Source organism: Netta rufina, assembly GCF_964035555.1.
Source record: "Netta rufina genome assembly, chromosome: 11".
In the NCBI taxonomy this organism is placed as follows: Eukaryota; Metazoa; Chordata; class Aves; order Anseriformes; family Anatidae; genus Netta; species Netta rufina.
Genome location: NC_140134.1, coordinates 20118320 through 20133635, shown reverse-complemented (window position 1 = coordinate 20133635; position 15316 = coordinate 20118320). Strand labels below are relative to the sequence as shown.

The 15316-nt window shown below is 43.3% G+C and overlaps 1 protein-coding gene across 1 annotated transcript; it reads right to left on the bottom strand.

The window, feature by feature from the left end:
* Positions 1-1064: 1064 nt before the first annotated feature.
* On the bottom strand, positions 1065-14268 carry SLC24A1 (solute carrier family 24 member 1; the record flags this gene model as incomplete). Its single annotated transcript, XM_084293744.1, has 9 exons — positions 1065-1314; positions 1965-2131; positions 2989-3078; positions 3472-3672; positions 4365-4468; positions 5925-6011; positions 11577-11685; positions 12222-12284; positions 13345-14268. The coding sequence occupies 9 exons, from the start codon at positions 14266-14268 to the stop codon at positions 1065-1067; spliced, it is 1995 nt and encodes a 664-aa protein (XP_084149870.1).
* Positions 14269-15316: the final 1048 nt, after the last annotated feature.

Here is a 15316-nt window from a genome sequence, read left to right as displayed (position 1 = left end):
GTGGCATTTTTCATAGTGCTTAGATAGAAGACAGCACTAACAACAAGAGTTAGTGCTGGGAACAAGGATCTGTAAACTTCAGAGATCAGTGTCAGGATGAAAACAGAACTCAACTCTTTCAGCTTCCTCTTGTTGTAGTATCTCTGATTCCTGGTTTTAGCTTCTACTAGCAGTAATGTGATATTCTAACCCAGATCTGTTTGGTCTCTTTAACGTAAGATGTCAATTCATATAATATCACTCTGTTGGTAGCACTTACCGTAACTTTTAGGGGATTGTATTGCATCTGATCACAATTTAAAAGAAGCCATATGGATAGCTTCCATGGTTGCTGTGCAATTCTCGAATCCTATGTTCTTCTGCATGCTTTTCTGTGTACAGTTTTTGTATATTCTGTGTACAGTTTCTTGGACATAGGTGAAGAATATTGATTATAGATGCTTTGTAGTGGCTTTCACCTGAAAGGATGAAAACTGCCTCCGTGTAGGGAAGTCATGGCAAACTAGCTACAACACAAACCTCTGGAACTGGTATGCTCATTGCTTTAATGCAATATGAGGGAGTTCATTTCTGAGATGCAGAACGTGTGTCTACACAGGGCTTCTGAGCAGTGTAGTTCTGTAAGGGCAAACCATAAAGGTCTGATTCTCTTCCCATTAAGTAAAGATCATTGATTTTGAGTTTAAGCAGCTCATTAGATAAGTGTGGTTCTGAAAATACCATTTTAATGAGTAAACATTCTATGCTGAAAATCAGTTCCATTGCCTTAAGGGGCTCAGCCACACCCAAAACCTGATGCATCAATATCATACCAGCCTTCACAGGAGTGCCTAAACATGTTCATTATTTGGTACTGGTCATTTTATTATCTGGTCTTTTTCTAATACTAAAGAAAAACAGCAGAGGCAGACAAACCACTCAAGTTTTTTTTTAGTATGTTAAAGATATTTTAATCTCAGTAAATTTGTTATAATTCAGGTTGGTTTGATTCAGTAGAACAATAGCTACCTTGAACCCCTTTTGATTTTTAGATGTATGCTTACACACATTGGAGCGTCCAGATGTCATACAGATACTGGGCAGGATATTATCCTGTCTTCTAACATCACGCTGATGATTAAAAACACAAAGTAAAGAGCAAACATAGTGAGCCCGAGTATTTTGTTCATTTTCCACCTACACGCAGCAATTGAGATGATCACAAATAGGAGCATCAGAAAAAGGAGAACAATTGCACAAAACAAACCATTGCTACTAACTGCAACTGGACCGAATCCGTTGAAGACTGAATAAAGAAACCAAGGAACTGGCAAACTGCAAGTAAAGGAAAAGTAATTGAAATAAGTGTTTGAAGATAGCTTGTTTTCTGCATTATAAATAAGCAATTTTTCTAAAGTTTTACAGGGGAAAAACAATGCATGATTGCATTTGGTATAACTCGGCATGAATCTGATGATGTTGGCATGGAAAAATTGCATTTGGATAATGCATACACTATCATAATGCAATCCAAGTATCTAAAAGGGTTTTTAAAATAATAACTGTGAACTTAGTGTCTCTGTGTGCTCTCATGAAAGAGTAAGTCCTGATGTGTTATTGATGGAAGATACAGGCACAGATCCAGTCTTGATGCTTTATTGATGAAAGGGGCACAGATACCGAGCCTTGACTGCATAGAAACTAAATGTCTCTGAGTGACTGGATGAGTATCCTGCCTGTAAATCTTTGACATTAGCCAAAGATCAGTTGTATTTCGTCCTGAAATATCGGTAATTTGCTGATTCAGAGTTTGGTGAAAATGGTAGTGCCATTTCAAACTAAATAACATTATTTTAAGCTGTAGAACAATGACCTAAACTATCTGCAAATTTAATATTCACTCTGCAGCAAGTTACAAAAACCTATCTTTCCTGGCTTGGTTAGGTTTTCAAAAAGTAAAAATAAATACATGAACTAATACTCACCCAACAGTGATATCGAAGATATTACTGCCTACAGAGCTGGAGACAGCCATGTCACCTAAGCCTTTCCGTGCGACAATGACACTGGTGATAAGGTCAGGGATTGATGTTCCTGCTGCCAGTATGGTTAACCCCATAATTTCCTCTGATATTCCAATTGTTTCACCAACCTAATAGGACAGTGACGGAGTACAGCTGTTAGTGTTGGAAGGCAGAATTTAATTGCTCTGTTCAGCCTTCTAGGTTTTGTGCCATATTTGAATTGAAATACTTCTCATCCCCTTAACCATGGTAATATTTTTCTGTTTTATAGGATAAAAAGTTAGATTTTATAATGCATGTTGATCTCTATTTTGCACTATACTATAGATCACAGTGATCATCTGATCACACTGTTGCCAAGACTGAGGAAGTTGAAGTTAGTTACAGTGCAGCATGATCCTCTGTCCTAAACTTGCCTCTTCTGGATGTATTCTACCTTTCCTACTCCAAATTTAACATTGGTTATGTATGATCCGAGAGCTTTGGGAAATGATGGTCTTTGGATTTATGGGTTGATCAACTCTGCTTTGAATGTGCAATAGATCATTTAATACAAATTGAATCTACAAGATATAAAAATCTGTTTTCCAGAACAACAGGTGAATATTAAGGCAATAGGAGTTGAGATAACTTAACAGCCTTCAGAATCAGAAGCTGTATTACCCTAGAATTTTAATTAAGTAAGGGATAATTTTGTTCTGCACAAATACATTCATCAAATAGGAAGTATTAAGATAAATCTTGGTGGCACTTTTCCTTTCACTGATGCACAAATTCCCTTGGAAACTCTTGAAAAAGAACTGTCAAATCAAAAAGAATGAAACTGAAAATTCCCTTTTGGGTTTTGACAAATTTTCTACTGTTTTAACGGATGACTGCAGCCCTAATTCATCAGATAAAATGCCACAGTGACACACTGTTCCGTATCTTTCCATCTACTTGTTTTGAAATGGTCTTGTTTGCAGACAGAAAATAAACCCCTCACCTGATGAGCCCACCACACCATAAGGTAAGAGAATACTGCAATCCACATGATGGATCCGAAAAATGTGATGACAAAGAATTTCTTTGAATCCTGTTAAAATCAAGTTTGAAAAGAAAAACACAGAGAAGTTTCAGAAAAGTTAACAATCCTCAATTAAAACTAATCACCTGAACTACTTCAATGCAATTAATTGTTTTAATGTGGACCCTCGTCTCTGTATTTGTTGTGTTGTTTTTTGTTTGTTTGTTTTTCTGTCAACTTGATTAGATGACTGATAGTTGCTAGTCACTTGTGGATTATTAAATTAAGTATCTGGAACTCTGCTGTGCTGCATCCGGGGCTCCTGCCCCACCCTCTGCAGCATTAACAGCAATTCAAGTATACAAAGACTCTTGACAGAAAAATAGAACTGAGGGGTCCTTCTGAGAGGAAATCTATAGTTTGGTTAATGAATCCAGCAGCAGAAGTATGATAGACTCTTACCGGGTTTCTAACATCAGGCATAGTGCTCCAGAGAGGGAAGACAATGGGAAAGAGGAAAAGGTAAATTGCTTGTTTTTTCCTAGTTTCTGGCCATTCGAGAGATAATGGCTCATCGTTTTCTTCATCATCTGTGCTGTCGTCATCACTGTCATCCTCGCTCTCAGAGCTGCTGTCTTCTGAGTTATCGCTCTCTGAAGAGGGCTGTAGGTTGGGGGAAAAAAAAAGCCAATATGCTTTCACACTACCAAGGAGCTGCACAGCATTTATTCACCATAGCCTTGCCATGGCAGAGGTCATGTTTGTAACGTGGCTGATAGCAACCACAGCCACCATCTTGTTGATGTGGGACAATATCCAGGTATAGCCTGTCTGGGTGGAGATGCTTCTAGGTGATGAGAGGACTTGTGATTGTTAACTATTTTGTGTAAGTCAACTAGAATGAACTTTCAGGCAGGATTTTGGCACAAGTGGACCATTTACTGTCTGTTTGAAAATCTTTCCTCATCAGAACAGCCAAATTTCCTCAATTGAAAGGAAGGATTAGGGAAACGAAACACAAAGTCATGCTGATGTACACAATACAGGCCGTTATTGATCTTGCCTTATCTTGGAGTAGCCCTCTGACCTCAGAGGAGTCAACTGAGGAGAAAATGCTATATACATGTAGGAGCAGTTGGTGTCATGTTTTAGACCTGATTTGTCTTTGGTCCTAAGCTTAAATGTATAAACCAACTCCTCACTATACCTCATCACTGCACATACTCTATTTATAGTTGCTAATTATGGGAAATGCATTGGTTTGTATTCCAAAAGCTTGAGAGAGAGAGAAAGGAAAGTGTCTACGTGAAGTTTGGTGTGGACCGAGCTCTTATTGCCTGTGATCCTTCAAATACCTGCCCATCCTGCGGTGCATCTGCCTTCTGTTTGTCTTTGCTGGGTTCAGAGTCACTGGCAGGAGTTACCTGAACGGTCTTCGGTGCCTGCTTGTCCTCTTCTGCTAAAGGTGACAAGAAGGAATAACGTTTTCAGTCATGGTAGCATCAGGTGATCACCTCCTGTGTCAGCAGGTGGGCTCATGTTTACTACAAAAATCTGTGGTATTTCATGTTCAACCTAGTCTGGTGGCTTATGCTCTCTGCTCTCTGTCTACTGTGAATTGTTATTTGTAAAAGCAAGGCAGAATCTGGCCAACCTGGTACAGAAAGTCATAGGAGCATCAATGTAGTGCTCTGAAGCTACTGCATGAGGCACATGTATAACAACAAGGAAATGCTAATTATCTGATCTCCATCTGAACAGTGTTTCTTGGTTTCAGTCTGGATTCTAAAGACTATCAGAGCCATCCTTACAAGTCAGAAAGATGTAAAGCTTTGTTTCCCCTTTTCTCAGTTAGAGCATAGCATTCTCTGGGGAACTGATGCTGTCTGATGCTTCTGAGAAACGACTGTTACGTGCTACCAGGCTTCAGTCCCTGATCACTTGGTACATATTCAAGTACCAATAGAAAAGTGCTGACACATACAAGGAAATAAATGCAACATCCTCTGTGCTGTTTCTCTCTTAACCTGCAAAGCCAAGAGGAATGCAGAAACCACAGAGAGCAGTACAGATACACAGATCACACACAGCAGAGGTGAGAGGGAGGGCCTGACTCTGACATGTGATCCAATGGAATTGATGCGGTGCTGAAAACTTGCACCAAGAATTTGTTTTGTTTCTTTTCTTGTTTGTTCTTGTTCACATGGGTGATGCCCAGTGTTGTTAGGTACACAGGTGACTCTTGTATTGCAGCAGTGAGCTTCTGGAGGTGGACCTCCCCCACAAAATTTTGGTTATTTTTCTAATTATCCATCCTCGTTAACAGTACAGATCCATATTGTAGCATAGGCCAGCTCTTGCCTAATCATCTCAAAAAGTGCTGTATCAGTAGTGAAATAGAAAAAAGGAAGAACTATCTGAAGTCAGGATGCACAGACCCTTAGGACTGCTTTAGGCAGTCAGCGTGGTTTTTCTCTGTGGAAGAGTCTTCTGTGCCCTTCTGTGCTTTTCTGCAAGCGTGCCTTATTTCCAGGCTAGAATTAAAGTACTTTGTTTTAAAGAACACCTCATTTGCAGGGTCTACCAAAAATCAGGAGCACAGCAACACCCAAATGCTGTCTACAGTGGGCTGATTTCCCCTCTTCCACCCTTCTGGTTGCAGTTTACACTACATCCTCACAGTGTTTTTTGTTTGGAACCTATCTCCCTAGCCGGTCCTGTGGGGATGGCTTATATTGTCCACTGTTAGTGTACATCACTTGATTTCTGCTGCATTATTACAGCAGCCACCTGTGATCAGTAATAAAATCTGTCATACTGTAGCGTTTCTTTGCCAGCCATTGGATGTTGAGAGCTGGCAATGTGTGGGATTACAGTGCAATAAGGCAAGCAGCACTGACTTTTCTTGCACTCACCTTCTGATTTTGATCCTTGCCCAGCCAGAGAGTCCACCTTGGCCTTGGCTATGTTGCTCAGGATGTCAACTTTATCTTTAAATTTTGCTGTGAATGAGAAAGAGGCATTTGTCAGCAGCTGACAACTATGCAAGCCCCTCTTTACCTGCCTCCCCATCGCCAACATACCCTTATTCTTGCCTTGTTCCTCATACATGGTTTGCAGTCAACATTGATTTTGAGTTACCTTTCTAGCTGTGCCCCTAAGGTTTTGGCCACTGCTAGTTGACTGTAACTGTTTTATTTAAATGCTTAGTACTACAGTAATTATGCCAGAGATTTGATATGTAACTAATACCCTTGTATTTAAAAGAGGATCTAGAGGGAAGATGAAATCCTTTTCAATTCAGTAATACAAGGGGATATCTGCACTTTTCAGGGAGCAAATGCAGAGGGAGCAGGAGGAATTTCAATGCAATATAATTTTGTTCCCAAAGGGCTGATGACTTTGTTCAGGCTAGATTATGTACAAGCTAAAAATGACACCTTCCTTCTGCCATGTGGCTTCTGAAGAGGCTTTGCTGTGCTGCTTGCAGCCTGGCAATCTGATGGTAAGGGGAAAAAAAACTCTTTTATGTTCCAGTTTTTGGAAAATGCCATTTCAAAGTATATGCAAATGACTCCCCTGTCAGAGAGACACTTGGAGCTTAACCTGAGCTCCTGGTATCCAGTTTCAATATGGCTCAGGCTGTCCTGCAAAGGATTACCCAGGAGATCATTTTCACCCGTGCAGTGTCAAGTCCTGTGTTTCTGAAACTGCTGAGGACTTCTTTTATTAAAAAGAATGCTCTGCTCAGCTGAGCTGCTTTGTTATTGTTTTGTAGAAAACTCTGAAGCTGTGTTTCTCCATAGTTAGATGTTGCATTCAAATGTCTTAACTCCTACTCTCATTGAAAGTGAGTAAGTCACCGGCTCAGAGCAAAGCCTCACTTTGCTCTAAGCTTTATCCTCTGCTGAGCTGCCTACTCTGTGACTGAGCTGAGGGTCACAGAATTTGTACATGGAGAGGCACAAGAAGTTATGCCTGGCTTGTGGGTGGGGGCTGCAAATTAACTCAGCATGATAAAACTTTCAGAGGAAAATAATCTACTGTGCTGTTGACTGTGCAACCAGAATGTGGTGTTGTCATTTACCTCAAGGGCATGGCCCTGTCATTTTATTCATTGCCATGATACTGAGTTAATAGAAGTAGCAGGTCCAAGCCATGCAGGAAGATCTACGGTTCTGAACTGAAACTCATGAAAATCAGGGGATTTTGGATGTGTCCAGGATCTGTCATGGTCTCTGACACTGAGGCCTCTGGGGATGAGTCCTGTCCTGGTGTGATTCCCTGACAGAAACACTTTTCACCAGCTTGGATTTCCAACAAAAATTGGAATGGTTGGAGAGAGGTAAAAGGATGAGCTCCTTTGAAAGGCTGGCTGGGACCAAGGAGCCCAACTCTCTGCTTCCATTTGCTATTGAAGCATAACAGAGGGAATATGAAGCATTTTGCTTCATTTTCACTCTCAGCTGCTGCTAAGCACAAGCTATGAGAGGCAACGAAGAGGTGACCTTCTGCTCCCAGTCTCCTCCAACCACTGGAAAACACTCTTCCTCTGTTCAGCTTCTCCCAGAAGCTGTCACAAAAGCTTCTGTCAGCAGGGTCAGGGCGGTCAGGCCCAGTCTGAAAGCGATTACATAAATTCAAGCTCCTGGCTCCCTGCCCTCACCTGGGCCGCAGGCTGTGAGCACTGACCTGAGCGGAGCCTGTGAGCAGCATCCCTCTGTCAGGATAAACAGCTTAGGCCCAGGGCACTATCCAGTTCGCGTGAGATCAGCCTCATTTAAAAAGGTGTTAATTCCTCTGACACACTTTCTGTGCAGGATGTACTGAGATTGGAGGAAGAGTCGGCTATAAGCTGGCCAGATCTGCAGGTCAGCATGGGGAGGAAGGATATCTGTCAGCTCAGCCCCTGCTAGCGCTGGGGATTAGCCCGGCTCTGCCGAGCAGGCAGCGTGCTTGCTGTTTCAGCAGCCAGGGACCTCAGCCCGCTGGTGCAGCCACAGGTCCTGTCATAGCCAAGCACTTTGAGGGCACTGCCAGTGTTCATGGTGCTGTGGTGTGTGTGCCAGGCTGCCCTCTCAATGACAGGGCAGTACCCGGGCGTGATTTCCTCACCGGGGAGGTGCTGACTGGGTGCTATCAGCTTCCAGGAGCTGGTGTACAGGGAGATCTCTCTTCAAGCTCCATCAGGTTCATGCTGTGTGCTTCAAAGTCCGCTCAGCTGCTGCACTGGTGGGTCTCCAGCTGCCTTTTGGTGCTGCTTTTTAAGTATTTGTTCTGCTGGTAACTGTGCCACCTGGTCCGAGAGCCTGTCACACAAGGCATGCCTACATCCAGGAGCCCTGAGATGGCCTCCAGGCAGGTTTCTGCCCTATGGATTGCCAGCCTGTACTTGGGGTTGCAGCTGCACTTCTGCCTTGAATTTGGCTCTTGTATTTAATTCTTTGGCTCTAATATTTAATCCAACTTACTTACTAACTTACTAACTAACTTACACCATGGATGATGGGGAGGATTTTTTATTTAAAATTTGGCATGAATCTGGGGGATTCTGCTGCCCTAAAAGTGCAGGTAAAAAAAAAATATTTTTAATCTCATGATTTTTTTGGCCCTTTCTATCATGTTTCTCTCCCTTAAAACAAGTGATTGAATGCTAAAGAAGAAAGAAAAAACTGTAGCTGCCTTCAGTTTTTGAGCTCAACACTGCCTGCTGCTTTATTCTAGTCTAATTTCCCAAACTATTAGCTCTTTAAGTGGGACATACTGAGAGTTAGGCAGTTCTAACAACATTGCTGCTGAATCCTTTGCCTTCATCCAAAAGTAAAAGCAGGTTTCTGTTGTCATCTCTGTTTGACTGTAGTGTGTACAGGACAATCTGATAGTAAGTCTGGAAGTTTGGAAATGAGAGGGTCCCTCCATGTTTCGAAAATCCTTGTTTCCTTTTGTTCCTCAACAGTTCCCTCTGGTGTCTAGCCAGGAGATCTTGAAAAGAACTCAAGCTCTGCATCTACACACTTTCAGAGAAAGTAAGGAAAAGACCAAAGTTGCTAGAAATTACTATTTTTAAAAGTGGTACTTTTAAAATATAAACTTCTGTCAAAAATATAGTTCAGAATGCAATGTAAATGTTAAAACTTCTAAAGCAAAACACCTGATCTTCTGTAGGCAGAGAAAAGGACTTAAATAATGATCTTTTCCTAATACAAAAAGAAATAACAAACATTCTGAACTTAATCCATTGTTCAATTGAGAAATTCTGTTCCACAAGGGGTTTTGCAGTAGGAACAGTGAAAAAAAGTTTGTATCCTTTGCCTCTGGAGGTTGGTTTTGGAGGCCCAGTGCTGTCAGTTTAACACTTTTTAATTCTTGCTGCTCTGAGACAGCTCCTGTGCTGCCCAAGTAAAATGCAACTGCAGCATAAGGAAGGAAGCCCTAGAGAGATCCTACTTGCAGTAGGTTAAGGTAGGAACTGCTGAGAAATAGTCAGCAACCTTTTTGTTTTGTGGAGTGTTCTTTACCACAGCCTCTAAGTGCTGATGCTACAGGCTTTGGCAAGAAGGAACAAGGACCCTTGAGGACAGATAGATGGCTTTGGGATCATCTTTTATACTGGAACCTAATTACAGAAATGTGTCTGGTACAGACTGTTCCGTACATGCTGCAAAGAGAGGAACTTTATGGGTGATCAATGGGAACCAGGCACCCAGCTGTCCTGAGGGCACCGAAGGGCTGCAGTAATATTAACACAAAGGCTGTGCTCGCAGTCATGAAACACCTTGGCAGGGTCAAATCCTTTTCAGAATCACCCTGGGGGAGTCGCTTCATCTTTTTGGCAAAGGCTGAAGGCACTTAGGTGGCTCAGTTTATTCAGAAATGATTCTTTTTCTCTAGATTATCTTTTCTTTAGGTATGAATTTACCAGAGCAAGGAGTGTCTCCTACAAGATACATAGTACCTGGGACACTGGCCCCTTGATTCTGAGAGCTGTGCTGTTGTAATATCGGTAACTTTCTTTATCATTACCTTTTCTATTTCAGCAGTGTTGAGTGGAACAGGTATGCACCTGGGGCAGAGGTTAACTTGGTGGCATTATAATAGCAGAGTCTAAGGAAAAACAGCCTTTTGGAGGGACTGCAGCCCATCCTCGCTGCTCTGATGAGAGTTGCTGAGGTACATAAGGTCACGCTACCATCTAGTGGCTGCAGCACATAGAGACAGTAACTCAAGGTCTGCCTGGCTGAAATGAGAGGGGGAAGTTTTCTTTCAGAAGGAAAATCCAAACCACCCCCCAGTCCCAGTTATGCAATCTTCACAAGTCACGGCACTGCAGCCGTTGAAAAGCCTGGCTTTTCGATGAAAATCTGGCTGGGGCAGTGCTGTAGCACTTTCCTTGTCCTGGGCTAGCACTTTTGGGTCCCTGCAACTCCTGCTGAGGTCCAAGGGTTTCACTGAGCTGAGGACACCAGCCTCAGTCAGAAAGCCAAGTGTGTGCAGGCCTGAGGCTGCACAAAGGCATGTAGAGGTGCAGGAAAGTTAAGGTGTTGGTGGGTCTCTGAGTAGCAGCAGTCCCTCAGGTCTAGCACTTTCTGATGCTAAATCAAATGGCATGTCCTCTCATAGGTTTTTGGTTTTATCCCTGTGCTGTTCACTCCACCTTTTGCAGGGAGCAGAATGGGGGGGCAGTACAGCAAACCCTGATGAGTCTGGCTCTTGTTAGGCTATGATTAGTAATTTTATAGGTGCCTTCACTAAAATCTGTCAAAACGGACATTTTTCTTTCTTGTTGTCCTTATAAAGCCTCCTTTGTTCCCTCTGTCAGTTCATGCTGCTGCGATTTTGATCTGGAGAGTCCTTTTTGTAACCTCACTGATAGACATGAGAGACATTTATCTGCTTAGCTTCAATCTCTCTTTGAATGGACAGCAGATAATCTCTTTAGAACAAGTAGGGCAGGGGAGGGGAGGGACAAGGCATATGCTGAGCTAGAAAAGAAAACCTAAAAAATGCCTTTTTTTAACATTCTTTAGCATTTATTGGAAAATGAACCCTCACTCTGCGTTTGGATTAAAATTGATACAAGGCAGCATGTTTGAGATTTGTGTAGAAAGACTCTGAGTATGTCTGGAGGTGTGGCTCCTCTGCACCCTGGGCAATTTAAAAGGTGTCTCTTAGTCCTGAGCTTATCAGCTCTTGGGTCGTGGGCAGTTGGCCCATTGCCTGCAAAGTGCTGTGGGTAGAATCATAGAATGGTTTGGGTTAGAAAGGACCTTAAAGATCATCTAGTTCCATCCTTCAAGGGCAGGGAAACCTTTCTCTTCACCTTTGGTCAAACACTGGAACAGGCTTCCTAGAGAGGTGGTTGACACCCCCTGCCTGTTCTAGAGACATGACTGCTTGGGGTGTACAGGGAAATATGATGAGACAAAAATTACAGGCCTAGCCTTCAGTTAATTTCACTGTTTTATGCTTAGTGGTGCTTCTACCAGCAAAAGACATGCCCGCAGGTTAAACTGCTCTGTGATCAGGGCTGCAAAATAAAGTCCCTCGGGTGTGGAGCACGCACTCACCTCCTGCCAGGGGGTCCAGGGTGTGGATCATGAGTTGGAAGATGGTGCTGCGCATTTGAGAGTTGTGCAGGGAGGCTGAGCTGCTGCCTCGCTGTAAGGCCGACCCAGGCTATGGAAAGGTACAATGCAGCAGTCAGTAGCAGTTTCCTCCTCAAAACATCTTAACTCTTGGCTTTGCTCTGTGCAGGGGATGCATTTATGCAGAGGCTGATCTCCCAACCCTAGGAACAGTAGGAACCCTTCAGTACTTGCTGTGGGAAAGGACAGATGCTACCAGCCTCTGCTCTGGGACCAGGAGGAAAATCAGCCACAAAACCAGGTCGGAAAAGTTATGCTCTGATTTCCTCTATGCCTGTTTTACCCTGTTTAAAGTGTAGAACTAATAGCACTCTGCTAGTCAAATCCACTCGGGCAACCTGAGATGTCTCTTAGTTTTTTTTTTAATTCCTTTGAGGACACAACTCAGCCAGGTGTTCTCTTAATTAATTAAGCTGAGAATACAGTGCCAAATGTGGCTGGTTCTTTGCATGACGTGGGATCTGGTCCAGGTTTTTTGATACAGAAAGTGACACCTTTATTCACAACCTAACACGGGGAGGGGCTCAAAATATGGCTTCCTTTCCCAGCTAAGTTACCTAGACCTACCTGCAGCTTCTTCACATCTGCTGGCTTCTTTGTTCCATCATCTGCAACTGCCCCACTGCTTTTCTGCATGCAAACAAGAAGAGAAAGGACTGAATGCCGTTACCGCTTCACCTGCAGGAATCTAATCTAATTCACCTTACAGGATCTAATGGCAGTTCTTCAGGCCAGTGTCTGTGAGACAGTGGGAAGGCTAATACAAGTGGCTATGGATGCTCCTGAAAGAGCCAAAGCCATGTGCTCCCCTCACAGCCACGTGGCCACTAAGGGAGGCAGGATTCTGCCTACAGCTCCTTGGTGAGGATGCGGAGATGGTCCCAAAAGGCCTCTACCTTCTGATTCCTGGAGATGTACACAGCCCCAGACTTCATCCCCAAACACCTATATCCTGACTCATTTTCCAGCTGAGGCAGACTGAAGGTGCAAAGGGATGTCTTTTTCCTGTGATCAGCATTACCTTCCGTGTAAGTGATTAATTTTTCCCAAGGGCTAGCCCCAGCAGCTCCATGTCATGGTATTCTATGCTACTGTGAATTCTCTGTAAGCTTAAATTACAAGAGTTTGTTTCCTTGAGTCTGAAGGGCTGGTAATTTGTGGCAATCTGTGATACACGTGTGTATGGCTGCAGTATTTTGCATGTGCATCCCACTGGGATGTAACACATGAGCTCTCAGGACTCCCAGCCACGAACCCTGGCCAAAAGCCAGATCAGGAGGAGGAAAGAAAGGCACTTTCCCTGTTCTGAATGCCTTCAGCTATCCTCACCACTCTCCATTCCATTCCTTTAATTATGTGAAGGGAGTGTCAAGACCAGAAGGGACAAAACAGAACAGGCTTGAGCGCCATCACTGAGGCATGCATCTGCCTGGTGAACCATGCTAATGCCAGAGGACAGTGTGAAATCTATCAGTCTCTGCTCCACAGCTGGCAGTAGCACCAGTAAAGAGAACAAAGATGCAGTAGGAGTAGGAGCAGGGGGAATGGACAGAGGAGAAGTGTACAGGCAGACTCAAGGGAGTCTGTTCTGTTTGAGTATGCACTTTGTCAAGGAGATGCAGATTTTCATTGTGTTTTATGACAGAATGAATTATTTCCAACTTGCCCTTTGAACAGTAAGGACACCAACCTTCCGCATATGCTCTGCTGATGCTGCCTGCACAGCACTTAGCTTCTTGTTCAGCTCCTGCTTCACCCATTGTTCTAGGTACACGTTGTATTTCATAGTGAACACATATGTGGCATAGGCAGTCAGTAAAAGGAGGCTTTCCCACCAATCAATGACACTGTCTAGGAAAAACAGGATGAGCATCATTAAGTCTACAATGTAGAATGAGATGTCTCTAAATAAAGGCCACCATGTCAGGTGTAGTATCTCCCTTGAGAAGAGGGCACAGGTGCCAATGACAAAGAGGATATTAAACACCGCTGAGCCCACAATGGTACCGATGCCCACATTGCTGTGTGAGATGAAGACACCTATGAGGGAGGTGAAGAGTTCTGGTGCTGATCCACCTGCTGCCATGAAGGTGGCTCCAGCCACATCTTCAGAGATCTGCAACTTCTCTGTGATCACTCCCAAAGCAGGGACAAAATACTCATCACACACTATGGCCAAGGCCACAAATACATACATCATGCCAAAGATGTGAAGTACAACCCACCCTTGCCTGCGTTCTTCCACACTGAATAGGTCCTGGGGATATTCTCCTTTGGACTCGTATGCTGGCTTTTCATCCGGAGAGCTTTCACTGGCATTTTCTCGCTGTGGTGTTGTTCCCACTGATGTAGTGGTGGGCACAGTTGGCTCAGCATCCACATATACACAGTGCCTTATTTTGGGTGCTGCTGTGACATTGCCTGTTGCGACAGTTTTGTTGCTGGAGAGGTCCCTGGAGGTCACTTTCACGGGGTCCTTGGGTTGGGGTGCTGTGTGCAGTGCTGGAAGGGCAGAGGGGCTGAACTGGAGCTGGTAGACAGAGAGGAGCAACACTATGGCAAGCAAGAAAAAGATTCGGTTCCGTTGTAGCCGCCTTCTCCGTGGTAAATGCATTTCCTAAAGGTTCAAAAATCAGGTCTGTGTCCAGAAGCCACTGAAGACTTCTCTTGATCAGCAACTTGCGCTTATATCCACCATTGGAGCTGCTAACTGATCTTAGGCATCAGGAGTGAAACTGCATGACACAAAGTGTAGAATCCTGCAAAAGAAGGCCTAGTGTGAAAAAGAAAGTAGTGCAACCTCCTACCATATGGGTAACATTCATTCAGTGAGTGCTTTTCTATGTTTCAATAAATACAAATGGACCTAAACAGGTAAAGTCAGATCTAAATTCAAGTTTCTACCTTTATATTTTTTTACTGCTGGAGGCTATGCTGATTAATAATCATAGGTCTAGCTTAATAAAGACAGGAATTGTCTGAGATGGTCCAATCTGAGCTGAATTCTGATCCACTCAATGCTCACATCGAGGAGCTATTAAGGTTTGTGTTTTCACTGGAGTCCATTAGTTATTTTGCTATATTAATAACTGGGCCAGCATTCTGCAGGAGGGAGGATATGGCTTCTATCAAGGAGCCTACTAGCACTCTAAACTGCTAGAAAAGAAGCTCTGAAGAAAAACACATGCTGTTAAAACCTCCCTTGAAACAGACCAGTTATTCACTTAGGTAACCTCAACAGGTGTATGAAAACTGTTTGATTGTTCCCAACTATGCTGCTCTGTGGCTCTCCAGCCTTGACTCCCACAGAATACAAGCCAAGCAAATGGTGAGCTTTTACTTCTAGTTTGAGAAAAGCAAAAGGAAGGCTCAGTTCTAGTAACACTTGGGGTGCTGAGCTTCCATTTGTTTCTATGACTACATCTTTTCCAGCCGTTCTGTAGAAGACAGAGCTGGCAAAGTAGAACTGTAATCATACCTTTTATTAGGGGATAATTAGCATATCTTGCATAATTATTTGAGCAGCATTTTGAAAGAGACACAAATGATAAATGCTAGAGCAACAGAGCTTACATCTGTGACAGTACGGAGACAGTGACTAGGGGCTGGACAGAATTTACCCTTCAGCACTGCTTGGATGTTTTACCTTAGAATATCACTCT